Consider the following 25,138-nt stretch of genomic DNA (forward strand, 5'->3'; position numbering starts at 1 on the left):
CTAAATAGAAAGGAAATGTTAACAGAAGGCTTAGAACTTTTGAAAGAAAGAATATTGAAATGGGTAAAACTTAGGTTAAATATTAAAAAACTATCCTTTCCATAAGTTTTTATGATCATTTTTGATGACTGAAACAAAAATCATACCATCTGATATGGTGCTTGATATATGTAAAAAAAGTTAAGATAATTATGCTTACAAATTAGGGAGGATTAAGGGACCTAAATGAAAGTAATATTTCTATACTTCATTCAAAGTGATAAATCAATAGCAGGGTGTGATGAGATGAGCAACCACTCAGAAAACTATACCAAATGATACACTAAAAAGCTATGTAACTAAATCAAGACATAATCCTGAATTTCTGGGTATAGCTAGAGCAGAATTTGATGGAAATGTGCGGTTCTGACTACATATATTAGCAAAGGAAATCTGAAAAATTAATGATCAAACAAAAGTTTAGGAAATTATGACCTACAGACCAAATCTTGCCTGACACCTGTTTTTATAAATAAAGTTTTATTGGAATACAGCCATACCCATTTGTTTATATATTGTCTATGGGAGTTTTCATGAAACAAAGGAAGAATTCAATAGTTGTGATAGAGAAATTAGACCTGCAAAGTCTAAAATATTTACTATACCACTTGTTACAGAGAAGTCTCAGGACACCTAGAACATCAATCTCAAGAAACTATAAGAACAAAAAGTCAAGCCAAAGAATTTAAGGAATGAAAACAATCAAGAAAGAAGCAGAAACTCATTATTTATAAAACACAAAATGCAGAGCTTCAGGACATTGCTAATAATTTACCTTTATTTAAAAAGATAGCGTGAGATAGCACTGCCATTAAGTACATGAAAATAAAGTTTGCTACCTAAATGAACTACATAATTTCCTTGAGAAAAAAAACTTACTAAAACTAAGATAAGAAATTAAAAGAAAACAATAAAACTCTATTTATTATTAAGACATTAAATCTATTACAGAAGTTGGTAGAGTTAGGGCCTTAACTGAATGTTTCAAGTCATTGAATTCCTAAATGTTTTACTGTGTTATACTATTTTTTTTGTAGTTCTTCTTTCTACTATTAGAAGTGTGTTGAGAATAAAAATCATAAGCCATATTATGTTAAAAGTTTAGTTGTAGGCCTCTTTTGCAGTGAACAGAAAGTCAAAACCTACTAACTTGAACTCACCGACTCAAATCTGTCCCAGGCACATACTGAGAAAAACGTGAATGAAGCAGTGGAATCAGCCTAAGGTCACACCATCGCTTTTCCCATCTCAAACCCGGAGATGTTGGCCATGAAGAACATGATAATGTGTCCTGAAAAGAATACAAACAATCAATGTTCTTTTTTTCGCTTCTGTGTTTTGAGTTTCTATGTAACAAATACTTTTCCTTTGGAGAGGATTAATTTTTCCCCCTAAATAATCAAAAGACATTTATAGACTGCCTCAAAAAGGGATTTATATTCATTGCCAATAAAGCTGCACTGTTAATTTCTTTATTAAAAGCATTCTATAGGAATGTGAGAAAGGAATCACTGAGATTAAGAGTGGTAGGGAAAGCATATGAAAAAAAAAAATGAAGTGGGGAGAAGGAAGAAAAAATAGGATGACAGAACTGAATTCAATCAGGAATGGGAAATAAGAGGCAAGCTGTAACTGCAATGAAGCAGTAAGTGACAACATAAAAATAATTTGTATTTCATTCCATTAGCTACAATTTTCTGAGTATCTGCTAAGCACTAAAAAGTGCTATGTAAGTGCTTGTGATTTATCAGTTGCTCATAAATATTTTTGAGTAAATATTCTTATAAAACAGCTTTTAAAAACTACTCGAGGTACTCTTTGTCCATTGTTGTAACTTCATGTTTATGAAATGTTCGTATTTTCTTACATTGTTTGAAAGTCATGTCAAGTCAACCACTGCTGGTTTAAAATTACATGTATTTTAAGTTTCATTAGAAGTTTAGGTCTTTTTCCTTATGTATAGAAAAGATATATATTTGAATAAAATTGGGGCTTTTCACACTTGATGATGATTCATGCTTCTTTCATTATTTCAGATTTACTTTAATATTTCTTCCTGGCAGTAGTACATGGAATAATGCTGATATTTAAATTGGGATGGATTATATGGGGGCCAAGGCACAAACTGACTTCTTTATATTCTATAGATTTATAATTTTTTAGTAATAATTTTGGAAGACGATCCTATTTTAGTCTGGATATTGAAACTCCATTAATACCAATATTATTAGTAACATTTTCTTTTTTTTTTTTTAACAATTTTATTTTTAAGTAATCTCTACACCCAACATGGGGCCTGAGTCCACAGTCCCAAGATCAAGGACCAGGTACTCCACCAATTGAGTCAGCTAGGCTCCCCTAATATTTTCTTTAAGGTATTAATTTCTTCAAAATTGCTTAGGGGAGAAAACTTCCATTATTTTCGCTAAAGGTTGAGTGCTCTTTGGTATTATTATGTTAATTGGTATCAACTGTGCCAATAAAAATGTATTAAATCCTTCCAGTTGTTGAGAAAGCAAGGGTAGACTTGCAAAGACCATCCAGTTGAGGGTGCCCCCTACTGGTAATTGGTTTCCAAGACACCCAGCCTTTGATACAACATGCTTATTTGGTGCTTATTTCATGCTTATTTGGTGATTGCTAAGGCACAGACATAGATTTCATGTTAATCTTTCTTCTGTCCTTGATGTCACATGTTATAGATGGTCAACATTTGGAATGGAGTCAGTTAGGTGACAGTACCACAAGGTGGGGAGGGTTCAGCTCTGACTTCTGAATCAGACCACCCGGGTTCAAGAATGCCAATTTCCCAACTGACCAGTCCTTTAAACCTAAGGGCAATTTATTTAAAATCTCTGTGTTTTAGTGTGTTTATCTCTAAAGGTAAGGATATCACGAGGCTTCTGCTCACAAAAGAAAAACCTAAAGCATTTTTGGACTCAGTAAACTATTATGTCCCCACTTTCTGCATGAGGACCCTTGAAAAAACAATAATCTTCAGTGACACACTAGGATAAACCGACTAGGTTTCTGTGACCAGAACAGACTGTAGCAAGTGTAAGTGTCCCAGGTCCCACCAAGCTGCCCTATAACTATCAAGCACATGTCAACATATGTCTGGAATGGATTCAAAGGACCCCATAGGGTGTATGGTTCTCTCCTGAGAAGTTTTACAGTAAATAAACGGCCCAGGTCAGCCCGCTGGAAAATGACAGTGCCAGGCAGATTCATTCGGACCTATCTCTGTATGATTCTAGGGCCATCATATCTATTATAGCACAACATTTACCATTCATAATCAGAGGTGAAACCATGCAAAGAATAACTCAGATTTTTGTCTTGATTATTTCACAATTCTGTTATATGATTTTAGGCAAGTTATTTAAAGATGGTTCCTCATCTTTCTTGAAAAATACAAGTAGTTCCCTTTCCTTTTTATGTTCCATGAACAAATGACATAGGAAGTATAACAAGATAGAAGAGTTAAGCAATGGAATATTGAGGACAATGATAATCACTAATAGATGAATATAAGCCTTAGAAATCATGTTTCATAAGACTTCATAGTCTTCATAAAATATTTTTTTAAAGATTTTATTTATTTATTAGCCAGAGATCACAAGGAGGCAGAGAGAGAGGGGAAAGCAGGCTCCCTGCCAAGCAGAGAGCCCTATGCGAGGCTAGATCCCAGGACCCTGGGATCATGACCTGAGCTGAAGGCAAAGGTTTTAACCCACTGAGCCACCCAGGCACCCCCTGAAATATAAAATATTTCATATGTGAAAATACATGTGGGGGCGCCTGGGTGGCTCAGTGGGTTAAAGCCTCTGCCTACAGCTCAGGTCATGATTTCAGGGTCTTGGGATTGAGCCCCGCGTCGGGCTCTCTGCTCAATGGGGAGCCTGCTTCCTCCTCTCTCTCTCTGCCTACTCCTGATCTCTCTGTCAAATAAATAAATTAAATCTTCAAAAAAAAAAAAGAAAGAAAATACATGTGATCTTTGACATGTCTTTGATGTAGCATCTGAACTTGATACTTCCAAGAAACAAAGTTGTCAAATATCACTTTCTTTTATGTTTCCTTATACAAAGTATGAAATAAGTCCCACTTCAGCTATTGAGTGAATCAACATTAATGTATTTCATTTTACAGATCTGTTATTTATAATGAGCTTTGAAGATTATTCATCCTTATTTAATTATGAAAATTGAATATAATTTTGTTTTCTATTTTTTCTTTAATAGTATTTATTACTATATCTTAGAGTTATTTTTAATTATATATGAATGAACTAAAATAATGGCTTTTATAGTTTAAGTCTCATAACTACTTTTTAAGAGCTTTATTCTTCAATGTCAAGAATGTTGTTTTCTAGAATAGTAATAATGTGAGTGGGAAAAGTAATATTTACATAGTCTTTGCTTTAAAATAGATTCTTTGCCCCAAACTTAACACAACTCAAGGTATATTGCCATGCAACAATCTCAAGAACAATCATATCAAAATAGAATTGGCTATAGAGCAAAATGCTAATCCAGATTTTGTAAGGACTTGGCATAAAAAGTATTCAGTAAAGGTATACAGTTAAAAAAAGTTTTTCTCAGAATCTGGTTAGCTACTTATCTGAACTTGAGTCTCCTGGTGAGCACAAAACAAATTCTGTTCTTCCACATTGGCTGCAAACCAGAGGACTCTTGTATACCCCAGAATCAGTGACCTGTAGTCCTTAGAATGGCTAGACTATATTTTTAGTAAGATGGTGGAGTGATGTTAATATATTTTCCCATATGCTTAAAATGCTGTTTCAGAAAACAAAAATAGTGCCTAGTTACTCAAAATTTGCTTCAGATAATAATTAAGCCTTAGTAATTAAAAAATGGGGTTACCTGGGTCCAGAATAGAATTGAGGATTTAGACAGATCAGAGAATTAAGACTGTTTAGACTGTGCACATATTCTGTGGAAAAATGTTTCTCAGTTCATATTTGTTTCCTATTTACCCTTGTTCATTGTTATTTAGTGAGGGATCAGAAGAAAACATGCCTTTAACTACTCCTAATTTTAGAAATCTCTGGGTAAAAATGTCCTCCACTCTACATACCTGCCTCCAAGCCTTTCAAGACACAGAAGAGAAACACAGGATAGCACTGGCCAGGTAAGTCAGAGTGATCTGATGGGGCCTGAAGATTTACTTTCTTATAGGCATTAGAACAAAGATTTGGTTCATAGTCCCTCAATCTTTGTTGAGCTCAATTAAATCAGATATTCAAAGTCCCTAGTAGCCCTTTCCTCTGATATCTAAATGTTAATATCCATTGTTCTTTTTCTGCTTCTATTATAGTTAATTTTATGCATTTGTCTATAGATCTGAATTTTAAACTTTTTGGGTCAGAACACACAATTAACTTCTCCCCATGGTATCTAGAAGAGTGTTTCCACAAAGCAGATACTCAGTAAAAATTTATTTAATTGAAGCACATTATTTTTTTTAATTTTAATATACTTTATTTCAATTTACATATGTCTTGGTTCTTATTCTCTAAAATCATGGTAAGTATCATGAATTTCCCTGAACCTAAAGATCTTCAGCAATGGCAAAATAGTGTTCAATCCTAATGCTAAAAATGAAAATAAAATTCCCTCTTGAAAATAAAAAGACATAATTCGTGTAAGGGAAATTTACAATTGTATTTTAAATTTTATATAGAGGGATTTATGTGGAAGAGTCATGTTGTAGAATTAATCAATGATTTTATTGCTTAATCATACCTTTCTAAAGAGGACATGATAGCAAGCAACAACCTAGAGGCATCATTCATGAAATTAAATTCACAGATGTTTTTATGTGTTAATGAGATGAGTTATTAAAAAAAAAAGGAAGAAGAAGAAGAAGAAGACTGATTCTTAGCCATAGTCCTTCTATGTTGACTTCTCCACTTCTCATTATTATAGAGGCATCCAAGGGTAATAGGACAAGAATTAGATTAAAAATATGACTAAACAGCTTCGGCCTATTCTGAAGTAAAAAAGCTCTTCCTTCCTGTCTGAGGAGCAGAGCTGAGATGGGGACTTTTGTTTCAATGATATGTGAAGGGAAAGTTCTCAGGATAAACCTGTGATGACTAAGGAAAGCAGTGGATGAGGCAAGGCACAACCTTGGCAGAAATGTGGGCTCCTGAAGATCTCACCCTGTTGGCTGCAACCACCTGGGAGGGAGTAGTGACTCCAGAGAAGTCAACAGTGAATGGGGTGGGTTGGGGGCAGGATATGTGGGGAGGGGAGTGTGATGGCATGGTTTGGTAACCCACTCACAGCGGCTGGGTATAGGTCTACCCAGTAAAGCGGACTGGAAAAGCATCCAAAGCACCAAGAGCATCTAAATAGTAAGGAAAGAAGGTGAGTAGTTTCTGAAGTAAAATGTAAAGGTTTGGTTGGAGATTGTAAGAAGTCCGTAGTATTAAGAAGCATGCTAGTGGCAGCACAGAATATATATATATTCATTGATTCATTAGGAAAGCAATGTTTAAGTCACTAAGATCTTGCCGTCTTCTGAAGAACAGTGTTTTAAATATTATCTATAATGTGACAATTATTTTTCTGGCAACATAAATAAAAGAGAAGATCAGATGAAATACACTCAGATGTGGTTGGTTTGTGAGGATAGAGATAACCCTTGGTCTTGCCAAGGTTTAAGAACAAAGAAATAATAAAATTTAAAAAGACTTGGGTACCTAAGGTACTCAGTTAAGGAATGTAGTGGTGCACTGAGGTACAATGAAGGCTGAAGATGCTCAAAAGGAGTACTTTGAGGTAAAATGCCACAGTTTGGCCAAGAATGTCAAATGAAAGATGAATCTTACAAGGCAGAAGTGATATGTGCTTTCTACATATCCTAATATGTAGAATAGAAAAATAAAACTCTATTTAATATCAGCACTACTGTTATTCTTCATGTTTGTGATCTCAGGGGAAATTTGTTAGACTCACATATAACCTGAGAGAGCTGTTTTGTCTTTAGCATGTGTAAACATTTAGAAGGGTGAAATATAAGGTGTCCCAAACATATTTATAAAAAAAAATCCAAAAAACAACAACAAAAACTTGTTTCCTTCACATTATAATTGGAAAAGAAAATTTAACATTTTATTAAATATATATAAAAATATGCCAGTTTTATCAATGATTAAGTACATCTATAGTCTAACATTTGTGACATTTTAACAAGATGTTAGACTATTCTCTCTTTGCATTAATTTCCTGGTATGCCTGCAGATTGTTAAGAAATCCTACCAAATAGAAAATTAAATAGCTACTTTCAGCTAAATTATTTCAAAAGAAAAATGATAAAAATCATGTCAAATCAGTTAGAGCATGAAATTACATACAATATGCACTGTTATAAAATGATTATGTGATGTTATGTGTGATCTCATGAAATTAAGTCTCTACAGCTTACCAAAGGCTTAATGCAGACCCAAGAGGAGAAAAATGACATTAAAAAATAACTGTTATAAAAAATAATCTTAACTTCTAACGTTTAAAGGATGAGGCAAACAAGGATTTAACTATATCAGAGCAATAAGAGTCATTAGCATTTTTTGCAAACTGTGATTATTCATATATATATAATATATATTATATATTCACATGTAATATATATTTATATATAATATGTAATGTATTCATTTATATATTGTATGTTTCATGTATGTATATATATAACTCTTTTCCTTTCTTTGTCTTATCTCCTTATTTATCTGAACTATGGCTTGGTCATCTTACTGTATTGTTGGGATGATAGTTGAGATGCAAACCACTATCACAAAGAGGAGAGGAGGTGCCACTGCTCTGGTCACTTGGAGCACCTGTAAAAAAAACATCACAACATCCCACTGGTTAGAACACCGAAATATTCTAGACTGATGCATTCTACATTATATATTTCCATATACTCAGTAATGTCAAGAAAATAAGTTAGTAAAATTAATTTTAGTTTCACTTATATCAAAGCTGGAGTTTTGCAAGTAAGCTAAGTGAATAAAGTGGGACCCTGAAAGAGAACCATGTATTGATCTTTGATTTCAGAAATATTGCAAGGCTTTATTAAATAAAAACATATAACCTTATAAAATTATTATTTCATTTCATTATCCAAAGTGACCTACACTTATGAACCATACTTATAATTGTCCAGAATGTGGTTTGTCTACAGAGATTCTATTTATTATCATGTCTCAATGTATGAGGAAGTCATATTTTTAGATACCATAATTTCCACCATGCAAAAAAGTTTATATGGGCGCTTTATACACTTGATCTTAGCCAAAAGGCTGAGAAGTGATACATATGGGCTCTTTATAAATGTTCTTGGTGGGGTGCCTGGGTGGCTCAGTGGGTTAAGCCGCTGCCTTTGGCTCAGGTCATGATCTCAGGGTCCTGGGATCGAGTCCCGCATCGGGCTCTCTGCTCAGCAGGGAGCCTGCTTCCCTCTCTCTCTCTCTGCCTGCCTCTCTGTCTGCTTGTGATCTCTCTCTGTCAAATAAATAAATAAAATCTTTTAAAAAAATGTTCTTGGTATATGCTATAATTGGAAGTAACTTCATTCATGTTACCTAAATTGGTGCACTTGACACTAAAATATTTCATAACAGAATCTCATAAGAAATCTACTAATATCTTTCTTTCTTTAAATATGAGTAATATATGTCTTAAACTGAAATTTCACAATTCAGTATTTTTTACAGTTAGGATTAGAATACATATTTCTTGATTTTTTATTCTTTTTTTGGAAAACATGATATATTTTAAAGGTAATATTTTAATACATAAGCATATTACTTTAAAATGTATATCCATTTTGAACAGAATAAAATAATATGTCAAATTCTGTGACAGATCCAAAGCAGTCTTTTGAGTGAAATTCAAAGATTTAAATGTATGCATAAAAGAAAGGTACAAACTCAATGATGTATGTTTTCAACTTAAGAAGTTAGATATGGGGCGCCTGGGTGGCTCAGTGGGTTAAGCCGCTGCCTTCGGCTCAGGTCATGATCTCAGGGTCCTGGGATCGAGTCCCGCATCGGGCTCTCTGCTCAGCAGGGAGCCTGCTTCCCTCTCTCTCTCTCTCTGCCTGCCTCTCCGTCTACTTGTGATCCTCTCTGTCAAATAAATAAATTAAAAATCTTAAAAAAAAAAAAAGAAGTTAGATATGAAAAAGCAAATTAAATCAGAAGACAGAAAATAATAAAAATAAAAGTGAAAAAGAGTAAGATTGGAACAAAATAACAGAAAAATTAACCAAGACAAAAATGGGTTCATTGGAAAGATTAATAAGGCTTATTGCAAAAACGATGTAGAAAAAGAGTGAGAAAATACAAGTTATTAATATCAGGAATGAAGAAGGTGGAATTACTGCAGCCAAAAACATTAAAAGGAATAATAGAAGGATATGATGAATAATTTCATGCAAATAAATTCATAACTCAGTTAAAATGGAAAAAAAAATCTTGAAAAACATTTTACCAAAATTTATAAAAGAAGAAAAAGTATCAGAAAAGTCCTATAAGAATTCAAGAGATTGGGGCACCTGGGTGGCTCAGTGGTTAAGCCTCTGCCTTTGGCTCAGGTCATGATCTGAGGGTCCTGGGATCGAGCCCAAATTGGTCTCTCTGCTCAGTGGGGAGCTTGCCTCCCCCACTCTCTCTGCCTGCCTCTCTGCCTACTTGCATTCTGTCAAATAAATAAATAAAATCTTAAAAAAAAAAAAAGAATTCAAGAGATGAATTTGTACAAAATAAAAACTGTAGTTCTAGGCTTAGGTTGCCTTTTGGTGAATTTATTAAATTATTTAAGAAAAGTATACTACTACTGGTAAGCAAAATCTTTATGGAAATAAAGGAGGAGTTACATTCCACACGTTACATGAAGACATTAAAAACCCTAGTACCAAAATTGTACTAAAACACTACAAAAGTGTATATATGGAAATCCCTCATGAAAATATTTTTTTAAGTTTTTCTTTTGTATTTATTTATTTGAGAGAGAGAGAGAGCATGAACAGGGGGAGAAGGAGAAGCAGACTCCCTACTGAGCAGGGAGCCCAATGCTGCCACTTGATCCCAGGACCTTGCAATCACAACCTGAGAAGAAAGGACATGCTCAAATGACTGAGCCACCAAAGGGCCCCTGAACATATATATATATATTTTAAAGTCTTAATATATTAGCAAATGGAAACCAGCAATATATAAAGAAAAAATCTTAACATTTCATGATGAGTGGTGTTTATCCTAGGAATTCAAGCTTAATTTGGCATTGAAAATAAATATTTAAAAAATCACCATATAGGGATGCCTGGGTGGCTCAGTTGGTTGGACAACTGCCTTCGGCTCAGGTCATGATCCCAGAGTCCCGGGAACGAGTCCCACATCGGGCTCCCAGCTCCACGGGGAGTCTTCTCTCTCTGCCCTTCTCCTCACTCATGCTCTCTCTCACTGTCTCTCTCTCAAATAAATAAATAAAATCTTTAAAAAATAATAAAAATAAATAAAAATTCACCATATAAACCTTCTCCAGAATAGACCACATACTGGGTCACAAATCAAAGCTCAACTGATACCAAAAGATTGAGATTATTCCCTGCGTATTCTCAGATCACAATGCTTTGAAACTGGAGCTCAACTGCAAGGAAAAGTTTGGAAGGAATTAAAAAACCTAGAAGCTAAAGACCATCTTGCTTAAGAATGCTTGGATCAACCAGGAAATCAAAGAAGAACTTAAACAATTCATGGAAACCAATGAGAATGAAGACACATCAGTCCAAAACCTATGGGATACATCAAAGGCGGTCCTAAGGGGGAAATCCAGCCTCCCTCAAAAAACCTGAAAAATCCAGAATACACCAACTGTCTTTACACCTTAAAGAATGGGAAAATCAACAACAAATTAAGCCAACTCCACACATAAGAAGGGAAATAATCAAGATTAGAGCAGAGATCAATGAGATAGAAACTAGAGATACAGTAGAACACAACAATGAAATTAGAAGCTGGATTTTTGAAAGAATCAATAAGATCAATAAACCATTGGCCAAACTAATCCAAAAGAAAAGAGAGAAGACCCAAATTAATAAAATTATTAATGAAAAGGGAGAGATCACAACTAACACCAAGGAAATAGAAACAATCATCAGAAATTATTATCAACAGTTATATGCCAATAAGTTAAGCAACCTAGAGGAAATGGATGCTTTCCTGGAAAACTATGAACTTCCAAAATTGAACTAGGAAGAAACTGACAACCTGAATAGACCAATATCTATTAACGAGATTGAAGCAGTGATCAAAAACCTCCCAAAAAATAAGAGCCCAGTACCTGACGGATTTCCTGGGGAATTCTACCAAACTTTCAAAGAACAAATAATACCTATTCTCCTGTTGCTGTTTCAAAAACTTGAAGCAGAGGGAAAACTTCCAGACTCTTTGTGAAGCCAGCATTACCCTGATCCTCAAACTGGGCAAAGACCCCACCAAAAAGGAGAATTTCAGACCAATATCTCTGATGAATATGGATGCTAAAATTCTCAAGAAGATCCTAGCTAATACGATCCAACAGCACATTAAAAAGATTATCCACCATGACCAGGTGGGATTCATCCCTGGGTTGCAAGGGTGGTTCAACATTCGCAAATCAATCAATGTGATAGAACAAATCAATAAAAGAAGAGAGAAGAACCACATGGTCCTCTCAATTGATGCAGAAAAAGCATTTGACAAAATCCAGCATCCATTCCTGATTAAAATCCTTCAAAGTATAGGGATAGAGGGAATATTCCTCAACTTCATAAAATCTATCTATGAAAAACCCATGGCAAATATCATCCTCAATGGGAAAAAGCTCACAGCCTTCCCTTTGAGATCAGGAATATGACAAAGATGCCCACTCTCACCACTCTTGTTCAACATAGTATTAGAAATCCTAGCAACAGCAATCAGACAATGAAGAGAAATAAAAGGTATTCACATTGGCAATGAAGAAGTCAAACTCTCTCTCTTCGCAGATGACATGATACTTTATATGGAAAACGCAGAAGACTCCACTCCCAAACTACTAGAACTCATTCAGCAATTCCGTAATGTGGCAGGATACAAAGTCAATGTACAGAAATCAGTTGCTTTCTTATACACTAACAATGAAAATACAGAAAGGGGAATTAGAGAATCAATTCCATTTACTATAGCACCAAGAATCAAAAGATACCTGGGAATAAACCTAACCAAAGAGGTAAAGGATCTGTACTCGAGGAACTACAGAACACTCATGAAAGAAATTGAAGAAGACACAAAAAGATGGAGGACCATTCCATGCAAATGCAGAATAAACATTGTTAAAATGCCTATACTGCCTCGAGCAATCTATACTTTCAGTGCCATTCTGATCAAAACTCCATGGGCATTTTTCAAAGAGCTGGAGCAAACAATCCTAAAATTTGTATGGAATCAGAATAGACCCCAAATTTCTAAGGAAATGTTGAAAAAGAAAAACAAACTGGGGGCATCATGTTGCCTGATTTCAAGCTTTACCACAAAGCTGTGATCACCAAGACAGCATGGTACTGGCATAAAAACAGACACATAGACCAGTGGAACAGAGTAGAGAGCCCAGATATGGACCCTGAACTCTATGGTCAAATAATCTTCAACAAAGCAGGAAAAAATATCCAATGGAAAAAAGATAGTCTCTTCAATAAATGGTGCTAGGAAAATTGGAGAGCTATATGTAGAAGAATGAAACTTGACCATTCTCTTACACCACACACAAAGATAAACTTGAAATGGATAAAAGACCTCAACGTGAGGCAAGAATCCATCAGAATCATGGAGGAGGACATAGGCAGTAACCTCTTCGATATTGGCCACAGCAACTTCTTTCAAGATATGTCTTCAAAGGCAAAGGAAACAAAAGCAAAAATGAATATTTGGGACTTCATCAAGATCAAAAGCTTCTCCACAGCAAAGGAAACAGTCAAAAAAACAAAGACGCAACCCACAGAATGGGAGAAGATATTCGCAAATGACAGTACAGACAAAAGACTGATATCCAGGGTCTATAAAGAACTCCTCAAACTCAACACACACAAAACAGATAATCATGTCAAAAAACAGAAAACATTAACAGACACTTCTCCAATGAAGACATACAAATGGCTACAGACACATGAAAAAATGTTCATTATCACTAGCCATCAGGGAGATTCAAATCAAAACTACATTGAGATACCACCTTACACCAGTTAGAATGGCCAAAATTAACAAGACAGTAAACAACGTGTGTTGGAGAGGAAGTGGAGAAACGGGAACCCTCTTACACTGTTGGTGAGAATGCAAGTTGGTACAGCCACTTTGAAAAACAGTGTGGAGATTCCTTAAGAAATTAAAAACAGAGCTTCCCTATGACCCTGCAATTACACTACTGGGCATTTACCCCAAAGATACAGACATAGTGAAAATAAGTACCATCTGTACCCCAATGTTCATAGCAGCAATGGCCACAGTCGCCAAACTATGGAAAGAACCAAGATGTCCTTCAATGGTTGAATGGATAAGGAACATGTGGTCCATATACATGATGGAGTATTATGCCTCCATCAGAAAGGATGAATACCCAACTCTTGTACAACATGGACAGGACTTGAAGAGATTATGCTGAATGAAATAAGTCGAGCAGAGAGAGTCAATTATCATATGCTTTCACTTATTTGTGGAGCATAGGAATAACACAGAGGACAGGGGGAGATGGAAAGAAGGTAGTTGGGGGAAATTGGAGGGGCAGATGAACCATGAGAGACTATGGACTCTGAAAAACAATCTTGTGGTTTTGGAGGGGTGGGGAGTGAGAGGTTGGGTGAGCCTGGTGGTGGGTATTATGGTGGGTATTATGGGTATTGCATGGAACACTGGGTGTGGTACATAAACAATTAATTCTGGAACACTGAAAAGAAATTTTAAAAATTAATTAATTAATTAAAAAAATAACAGAGGGGCGCCTGGGTGGCTCAGTGGGCTAAAGCCTGTGTTTTCAGCTCAGGTCATGATCCCAGGGTCCTGGGATCGAGCCCTGAATTGGGCTTTCTGCTCAGAAGGGAGTCTGCTTCCTCCTCTCTCTCTGCCAGCTTCTCTGCCTACCTGTGACCCTTCTCTGTCAAATAAATAAATAAAATCTTTAATAAATAAATAAATAAATAAAAATAAAATTAAAATTCACCATATAAGCAGAATTAAAAGATAGATTAAAAATATGATATTTTAATGGATGTAAAAAAAAATTGTGACAGTTCAACATCAAGTTATGTTTAAAAGAAAAAGAAAACTCCTCAGTAACCCAAGAATGAAAAGAACGCTTCCTCAACCTAATAAAGGACATGTGTGAGTACCTACAGCTAATATAATACTTAATGGTAAAAGACTGGAAATTTCTCCTCTAATATCTTGAGCAGAGAGATATCTACTCTCAATATATTATATAACAATTTACTGGAAGTCCTAACTATTGCAATAGGCAAGAAAAGGAAATTTTTAAAATGTGGATTGGAAAGAAAGAATTAGAATTCATTATTTACAGATAACATAAGTGAAAAGCCTTGAAGAATATATCAAAAATCCTACAGAACTAATAGAAAGTTAACCCTATGATGCAGAATATGTGCATGTATAAAAATAAACTGTATTCCTATGTGTTAGCAACAGTAACTGGAAAATAAAAGTTTTTTTTAATACCATTTATGGTAGAATAAGAAATGCTTAAAAATAAGTTTAATGAAAGTTAAAATAAGTTAAAAATAAATTTAATGAAAAATGATATACAAGACCTTCTCACTAAAAACACTAAAATGTTGCTAAGAAAAATTAAAACATAAATAAATGGAATGATATATAATGTGCATGAATTGAGAGATTTAAAGTTATTAATGTATTAATTCTCAAAATTATCTATAAATCCAGCTTAATCCCATTCAGAATCATAATTGGATTTTATAGAAATTGATGTATTATTTCTAAAATATATGTAGTGATGTAAAAGATCTAGAATAGCTAAATAATCTTGAAAAATTGCAAAATGGGAAAATGTGATCAACACTAGTTACAGTGAAAGAATAGACACAAAAATTAATGGAAATAAGAAAGTCATTTATTGATTCTAAATTCCTCACTTAGACACAAAAAGTAATTAATCTAAAATGGATTCTAAACTTAAACATAGGGGCGCCTGGGTGGCTCAGCGGGTTAAAGCCTCTGCCTTCGGCTCAGGTCATGATCCCAGGGTCCTGGGATCAAGCCCCACATCGGGCTCTCTGCTCAGCAGGGAGCCTGCTTCCCTTCCTCTCTCTCTGTCTGTCTCTCTGCCTACTTATGATCTCTGTCTGTCAAATAAATAAATAAAATCTTAAAAAAAATAAAATAAAATAAACTTAAACATAAAAGCCAACCTCATAAAGCTTCTAGTAAAAATTAGGGGAATCTCTTTGCAACCATGGGGTAGGCAAATATTTCTTAGAGGAGATATAGAAAACAATAACCAGTTGCAAAAGAACAAAAATCTCAGTTCCTTTGTGCCTCTTCCCAATAAATAACACTCCTAGAAACAGCCATTAATTTAATTTCTTAGTATCAGATTTCTTTTTGCTTCTTCTAGAACTTTTTTAGAATGGAATCATACTTTATTTACTCTTTTATGTCTGGCTTATTTCATAATGAAAGTCACTTGTGTTACGTATTTCAGATGTTCATTTACATTGCTGTGTAATATTCCATTTGATGAATATACTGAAGTTTGCTAATCACTCTCCTATTGATATAGAACAGAGCTGTTTCCTATAGTTTGCCACTATGAATAAAGCTATTTTGAACATTCTTGCATAAGGCTTTTGAAAGTCTTCCAATTTTATGTCACTACCATAAGCATTTAGGAGTAGAACTGCCAAGTCACCAGGTAGATATATAATTAACTTGTTAACAAATTGATTTAAAGGCAAGAGATTTTTAAGTAACTCTTATAAATTTCCACATGGACTGTTACTTCCTTCAATCTCCCTAACCTCATCAGATGACTTAAGTGATAATGCTTGTTTAGCAAGTCCAGTAGTCAAATATGAGTATATAATTCTATAAGTTAGATAAAATATATTAATCAAATATTATGAATGAGATAAAATAGAGATAAAAAATGTATGTAGTTGATATGATACTATTTTTATAATAAATAATGTCTCCAATTATAGGTTAGCAAATAACTGTAAATGTGCTGAATATATTCTGAAACAAAAATAACATCTGTTTTCTTTGCATGAGCATTCATAGAATGCTTTGTGATACAAAAATATTTGTATTCAAGCAGAAACACCAACTTTAAAAAAATTACCAGTTACTGTTAGGAAATAATGGTTTAGAAAATAAATATGATGATGTGAGCATTTTACCTATTCTTCATAAATGCTTACATGCACAATCTTCATTCAGTGGGAGTTTGAGGAAAGCAGGTGATCTTTTTAAAAATGACACTGTGAGGGTCACTTCTTCTCCAGCATTCCGAAGCACCTGAACCTAAAATAAAACAGAATAAAAATGATACTGTTATCAGTATGGTCACAAAGTATTTTATATGGTTACAAAACCTTGAAAGATTTGTTGTCTTTTCCACATCTCTTTTTTCTATAGTGGTCAAAAACATTTTACTAAAGATAGAGGGAATGGATTATGTAACATTGTAGGAATATAGCCATCATATTCTTCTTTTCCCAACATTTGGTGGTCTCCTGTTCATTCACAATGTCATCATAGTCCATTCATACTTGTAGAGGTCTCTTAGTATATGGTATACATTAGGCAATATGAGAGATTATGATGTCTACAGAAAGATGCAGTGCTCAAGCCACTGTGTCATTAATTTAATAATATATATTGAACCTCTATTATATACCACTTGGAGATATCAAAATAAATGATCCTCCAGATGTTGATGAAAGAGCAAATTCAAATTAAACAAATTGGCACAGTTCAGTCAAACACATTTGCAAAAAATATAAAAGGTATTATTTTCCTATTATATTTCTGCATATTTTAATCCTTTCCCTGAAGACTTGGAATAATGGTGGAGACTGTTATTATCAACTCTCAATGCTTTTTAAATTATAGAATTAATAGGTCTTCTACCACTTTAAATAATGTCAAGTTCTTCAAAAATTGTATCAAGACAAATGTAAGAAATACTAGAAGAAATACAAGAAGCTGAGGAGTTATCTATAACATACATATCTAGAAAATATATAGGTGTACTTATAATTTGGATATCTCACTTCAACTAAGAGGAGAATTACAAATAATTAGTGGGGAGACAGTTAATAAACATGGGAACACAGTTTATGATTAAACATCTAGAAAAAATGCTCCACCCAGTCATTAGAGAATTGACTATCAAAATGATTTAGAATGACTTCTGCTCTGGAGAAGATGGCTTGGCTTCTTCATCTTTTCCTTCTCCCCCTCAGTAATTATAAACACTCAAAAACCTGCAAGAGACAACTGAAAGGCAAGTCCAACTCTGAAAGGTAGAAAGAGAAAAGAAGATCTGTTAGGGATCCCAGGATTGATGGAACAGAACAGAGGAGGGGTGTTTTAGAAGCTCCCACTCAACAGAGGGATTTCTACCCAATGGTGGATTAAAGAGTCCTTTTGCCTACTTAGTTGCACCAAGGGGCCCAGCCTGAGAAAACTCCTTCCACATTCCTCAAACAGCATCAGCAGGTAACAGTGGGAAATCAATTAGACCAAAGAATCCAAACAGTCTCTAAAAAGCACATTGCCAATGGAACCACAGGCCACAAAATTAGACTAGGACCTGTATGGCAAATAGAGTGAATTCCTGCTAAAAAGGGGGGGGGGAAGGGAGGGGGGAGCTTATGTAAGAACCACAGGGTCAACATAATAAGCAAGTGGCTAGGATATGATAAAATAACATGTCTCACTAAGAACCAGGAGAATCACAATTTGAATGAGAAAAGATAGCTAACTCCAATTAGATAAATTACAAACTGGTATTATCTGACAAGGATTTTTAAAGCTGCTTTAATAAAAATATGTCAGCAAGAAATTACAAATTCTCTTGAATCAAATGAAAAATCACAAAATCTCAGCAAAGAAATACAAATTGTGAAAAAAAGAACCAAATGAAAACTATAGAACTAAAAACAGCATTAACATAAAAAACAAACTTAATGATTCAATCAGTAATACAATGAAGATGACAGAAGTTAGAATCAGTAAACTTGAGGACAGAACAATAAAACTCACCCACTCAAATGCAGGAAAAATAATATATTTCATGACAAGTAAAAAAAAAGTTTAAAAAAATAAAAAAATAATCATTTAATAGATTGAAGAGAAGAATTTAATAAAATATATTTGATAAAAATTATAGAAAACTGAGTTTATAAAATAGTGTCTTCATATTATAAAGAAGATATAGAAATTTCTTTAAGAAACATCACCAATGGTGATTTATTGAGATATTTCTCTCTCAGCTCAGAAGTGAGACAAAAATGTCCACTAACTTGTTTCCCTTAATCTTTCTTCAGGTCTTACTGCAATAAGGAAAGAAAAGAACTAATAAAATGCACAAGAATTGAAAGAAGAAATGAAACTGTCATTATTCAGAAATAAGATAATTCTGAGCATAGGGAATCCTGGGGAATCTGTAGACATCATTACATGAGACATTAGCAGTTGAGTTACTAAAGAAGTTCAGCATCAAATAGTATAGATACAAAGTAATATGCTTTCAGAATGAAAACCATACGGGTGCCTGAGTGGCAATAGGTTAGCCTCTGCCTTCAGCTCAGGTGGTGATCTCAAGGTCCTGGGATGGAGCCCCACAATGGGATCTCAGCAGGGAGCCTCTCTCTCTGCCTGCCTACTTGTGATCTCCCTCTGTCAAATAAATAAATAAAATCTTTATTTAAAAAAAATGAGGGGCGCCTGGGTGGCTCAGTGGGTTAAGCCTCTGCCTTCGGCTCAGGTCATGATCTCAGGGTTCTGGGATCGAGACCCGCATCGGGCTCTCTGCTCAGCGAGGAGTCTGCTTCCCCCCTCTCTCTCTGCCTGCCTCTCTGCCTACTTGTAATCTCCATCTGTCAAATAAATAAAATCTTTAAAAGAAAAAAAAAATGAAAACCGTAGGCCGAAAATGGAGTCGTGTATGTTAGGCTATCACCAAACCAGAGCTTAATACCTAATCTAATTGCAGTTTCAACCTTTCCCAGAAATGTAATCTTAAATAATCAGGAGTTTTCTGATCAGCACCAAGGAGGTGATCTGTCACATGGTCCCTCTTCATTCCCCCAAAGGAAGACTAGGTAATCCATCTACTAAGGCCCTCTGTCTTTCCTCCTAAGGAAGGTGACCTTGCCTCAAACAAAACTTTCTTCCTTTTTTCTTTTTTTTAATTTTTTTTTTTTTGACAAATTGTCCCTTCCTATGTCTGTCTATACAATTCTTCTGTTTTGTATAGAACCTTGGAGCTCCTTCCTACTTGCTAGATGGGATGTTGCCTTATTCATAAATGGCTTAACAAAATAATTTGGTTTTTCAAGTTTACTTGTTTAAATTTTGCTTTTTAACAACACAAAGGTCAACTGGTTTTGATTCAATATCTACAAATATAACATTAATTTTTAAATAATGGAAGATTATGTTATGCCATGGGTCACTAGATATAATACTATAAAGGTATCAATTCCCTCCCACATTTCTATAGATGAAAGACAATCTTATTCAAGGTCCCAGTGTTGTTGTTGTTGTTGTTGTTGTTGTTTTTTATTCAGGATTTGGCTTAGTATGAACTTATGAACTTGGCTTTTGTTTTGCATTGACATTTAACACTGATACAATAATTATTATATAATTGTATTGAGAGGTCATGAATCAGTGAAATATATGGGATGGTGGAACACAATAGGTCAATATTTATATTCTATAGTAAATGTATGGCAAATAATTCCTACCATTAAATAATAAAGAGAAGTATGATCATCTTAAGGGTAAATATGAGAATAAAGGTGTATAAGTTAAAGAAGATTGCTTTCCATGTGTACTTCAATCTTGAAGTTTTTTTTTTCAGGTGTAATTAAGAAAAATTGTAAAATAACTTTTAATTGTAAAATCTCAGCCTCGGGAGATAACTTAGTTTTGTTTTTAATAAAGGATCATTTATGGTTATCTTTCAGGGCAATCACAAGTTCAAGTCCTTGACACATATACATTTCTTAATAAATGCAGGAATATTCAGTTTTTCAGTGAACAGGATTGACATTATGTGTTTTTACTTTTTTTTCCCAGCTTTGCTACTATGCTTTGATGCATATTTCATCAGCCTGATACTGTCAGGGTGGAAAATATAGATTCTATATCATGAGTTATGATGGATGTCATCTTCCTGCAAAATCAGAAATCTGCACCAATAAACCCAGCTTTTTCATTTTCATTCACATCTTATGATGCAAATCAAATGTGCTCTTTGATCTGATAATGGATTATCACAGTTATTCTATCATATTGCCTTGGGTGTGTGTGTAAACAAAGGGTGAGAGATAGGTAAAGTGTGGCAATCAATAAGAAGGAACAGGGGGTAGGAATTAAAATAGATATTTATAGGTTTATTATATTAAACCATGACTAACTTAACAACTCAATTCATGAACTGAATGTTTTTGAGTTCTACTTGCTGTTAGAAGGTGAAATTCATAAAATCATTTTGTCTTCTTCACCTTTTTCTCCTTCCCCTTGTAGGATATTCTATCTAATATGAGATTTTAAAGAGGAATTTTGCTGTCTGCCACTGTTTTGGTATATGACGTCAAGAATATCCATGGCTGGGAACTGTTTTATATTTTTATTTTTTTGAAGACTTTATTTTTATAGAGTAGTTTTAGGTTCACAGCAAAACTTTGGGGGAAAGCACAGAGATTTCCTGTATTCTCCCTGCCTCCCCATGTGCACAGTTTCCTGGTCATCAAATCTGTCCTCCATCAGAAGGGTACATTTATTACAAATGACGAATTGACACATCATTATCACTGAGTCCATTGCTTACCTTAGGGTTCACTCTTTGTCTTGTATATTCTCTGGATTTGGGTAAGTATGTAATGATATGTATTCACCATTATTGTATGATATGGAGTATTTTAACTGCCCTAAAAATCCTTTGTGGTCTGCCTATTCATCCCTGTCTCTTATCTCAACTTTGGGGATTGTTTATAATCGATGAACAGAAGGATTTCTGCTTTGCCTGGACATACTGTAAGCACACATATCAGGAAACACACACACACACACACTCCCCCACAACCCACACACATCTTCAGTGGCAAAAAGGGCAGTAAGAAAGTCTGTGAGGACCAGAGCCACTAGCCAGCATGATGTCCAGAACAACCAAATAAGATTTAGATCTCCAGAGAGTAAGGTAAGTATTGCCGCTCACTGATGACAGTGATGGAAAAGAGGTACCTAGAATTTCACATTAACATTGACTCATCTCTCTTGACATATTGTTAAGTGCAGTAAATCATTTTCTTAAAGCCCTGACTCCTGGCTGAAAAGGAAATTAAACATGACTTTGAGGAATGGTTTTAAACAGGTTGCCTTACAGACAAAACAACTGGGCTAACACTAGGTATTATCACAAGCTCTGCTGCTCACGTTAACATGGTAATTACATGTCAATACAGAATAAATAAATCACTTTTTATTACAATTATTATGCAATCACTTTCTGTTTATATTGATTTCTGTTTATTTCAATTAATTCTGTTTATATTAATTAATTGAAAAACTTGACTTGTTACTTGTATTATAGAGTAAAAGTTTGAGACAAACTAATTTAAAAGCTTTACTAAATGGGGTTAGAGGGTCCTCTACACTATGCACCTGTTTTCACATTCATTTCAGAGGAATCTGCAGAGTGACAGATGAAAGAGCACACTACCCTCTCTGTAGTGTGAACGCCAATGAATACATTCATACCTACAGATACACCTGGGGTCACAGTGGCTGCCAGTTTTCAGAGCAGGAGATAGAGCCTTTTTAGAGAGAATCATTTGACCAAGGAAGAAGTCTCCAATAGTCTCAAGAACTGTGCTACTGGCTTGGTAGTAAATCAAGTGGAACAGCAGAGATTATCCAACTGGAAAACAGGGTATAGTACTATATCAGGAAGATCATATCACATCACCATTGGAAGTAATGGGTGAACCAGCTGTGAGAAATCAACTATGACTTAGAATTTGGAAGAAGCAAAGCAAAAGAGGTAAGGAATTTGGGATGGTTTAAAACTGTCATATTTTACCTTATATTACTCTGACCAGGAGATACAGAACAGTGCTGGAAGACTGAGGAATGGATGGACAAGGGCCTGGAGGTCAGAATTATCACGGATAGAGTAGCTCCAGAAAGGTAATGTGACATTCCTGAGGATGCATTCACTCATTTTTTTCATCGTTCCTGGATTTTAATTTATGAAAAACCCTCCATATATATATATATAAAGGATTAAAATAAGAGCCTTTCTACAGGTATTTCTAGTCCAAATTTTGTGTTGTTTTAAAATGAAAAGTTATAGCAAAAATTTATATCTAGCTATATGTTTAAAAATAACTATTAAAATTTTAATATTTCTGAATTCCTTAAGTTTCAACCTAAAATAGTGTTGATGTATGCAGTAATTTTTGGATTTTAGTAAATATTACAATCACGAATGAAGTTTGATTGAATAATAAATTTAACCTCTGATAATCAGGATGGAATAACATCAATGAATTTTAATATGGAAAAGGACCATTTACTTTAGTGAGGCAAGCACTTTGAAACACTTGAGCAAATTTTACTGGAATATTTAGAGCTATAACTAAAAATAATTCCATCACTTTCAAAGACTCCATTAGAACAAAATTCTATGTAACAAAAGTGGGTGAAAAGTCAAATACTAGATGAATCCAACTTCAATATAACAAGCAGAATATATTGTTAGCTAGTTCCCATGGTTATAGAAATGCTATTATAGCATTTATTTTAATTCCAAGATGATTTCCTCAATAATTCAAACAATATTTTACTTTGTCTTCTTACTATTATATAGCCAATTGCCTAGTTTATGTTCTATTAAGCAGGCTTAATTAAATTTTAAAATTCATGAAGGCTTTACTTCACAAAAGGCATCAGGAACAGTTGGGTTCAAAACTGAATTTTATCTAATTCTTAAAGAAGAAATTATTCCAGCATAAAATTATTGAGGCCTCTTCAATTCATGTCACTAAATCAAACTAAAATGAAAATGAATAATAAAGTCTGACATATGAAGAAAAGAAACAAAAGGTCACTGTTAATATAAAAATAGTTGTAATAATTTGAATACACTATTCACATATAGAATCCTACAAGTGACAAATGAAATTATACAACGACCAAATAGGCTTTATTTCAAAACAGCAAGCCTGGATAAATATCAAGAAGTTATTATCAATAACTTCTTTAATTTCATCAACAAGTTAAACATATATAACCTATCTATTAATACATATAGATAATAGATGAGAGAGAGAATTTTATCCTTTCCATTAGTGTCTAAAAGGACACTTGGTCAATCAAGCTGTAATTTCTAATATAACTCTAAGAAAAATAGGAATAAAAGAATATCTCATGATATTTCTTGAGTATGTCTGGTAGTTCCCTGAGCCTAGCATGGTCTCTCCCTAAATATTTGCATGGCTAACATCCTTACCTCCTCTACTCTTACCTCAAAAGTCATCCTAATGAGTCCTATCTTTATCAACCTATTTAAAATTATAGCGCTCCGCATACTTCTGTCCTCATTTTCCTGTTCTATCTGTCATTTTTTATACCTATTAGCATATTCCTACCTACCCCATACTGTGCTGACATATTATGTCTAATATTCTCATATCTGTGCACCATAAAAATGTGTGCTATGCAAGGACAATAGGGTATATCTTGTTCACAGAATATTCAAAGAGTCTGGCATAGCACCTGTCTCATAAAAAGTCTTCATTGAATAATTTTGGGTCATTAGACTTAATAAAGTCATTAAAAAAATTATCCTAAATATTAAAACAACAATACCATGTTAATTAAAATCAGGTACTAGATAAAAATGTATACTGTCTCTATTATTTTTCAAAAATATTTTATGAATTCTAGCATATATAAAAATATAAAATATAAAATAAAAATATAATATATATAATATAAAATATAATATAAATATAAAATAAAATACAAAATAAAATTTATATTTTATATGAAATATAAAATAAAAATTTATAAATATTAAGAAGATAAAATTAACTCATTATTAAAAATATAGTTGTATACTTAAAAAAATTCCCCACTAAAACACTGATTAGAATTTTAAAAATATTGTGTTAAGGTAGCTTCATAGAAGATCACTGTAATGTAAAATATCTTCTTCATATGTTAGCAATTAGCACAAGGAAAAAATATTAAAAATCTGGGGGGAAAACCTATAAAAACCTTACAATTTTCAAAGCATAGATTGCTTTAAAGTAAACTGTATATTTTATTGAAGGATAGAAATCAAAATATAAAGCCTTGCAAGGATGTACCATATACTTGGGGAAATTTTCTATAAGAACAAATAAAGTCAATGTCTCCCAGAACATCCAAGAATACTTCAAGCTCAAAGAATAGCAGCAGGGGTCAAGAGGAATTGAGTTACCCATATCTGAATATGTTATTAACTTACTTAATCAAATCAGTACTTTATTGATATACAAATCAGTAGAAATGGGTAAAAACTACAAAATAGATCTTAATGTACTTGAACTTTAAATATATGACAGACGTTTTTTTAATCTAGTGTTTAAAGACTGGTTATAATAAATGATACAAACACATCTGGCTATCCTTTAAGAAGAAAGTAAGATAGGACATGATTTTAAACAATATACTAACAATAAGTCTTAATGAATTAAGGAGTTAAATGTAAATACTACTACCATAATAATGTAAGAAATTATA

At 33.8% G+C, this 25,138-nt stretch overlaps 1 protein-coding gene across 1 annotated transcript in view; it reads right to left on the reverse strand.

The window, feature by feature from the left end:
* Positions 1-25,138, reverse strand: part of SNTG1 (syntrophin gamma 1) — a 913,181-nt gene that overhangs the window by 216,411 nt on the left and 671,632 nt on the right. The window contains 3 exon segments of the mRNA XM_047727784.1: positions 1,200-1,330; positions 7,821-7,903; positions 16,534-16,636. Of these exon segments, the coding sequence (XP_047583740.1) occupies positions 1,200-1,330; positions 7,821-7,903; positions 16,534-16,636 (317 nt within the window).

Source organism: Lutra lutra, chromosome 4 (assembly GCF_902655055.1).
Source record: "Lutra lutra chromosome 4, mLutLut1.2, whole genome shotgun sequence".
Classification (NCBI taxonomy): domain Eukaryota; kingdom Metazoa; phylum Chordata; class Mammalia; order Carnivora; family Mustelidae; genus Lutra; species Lutra lutra.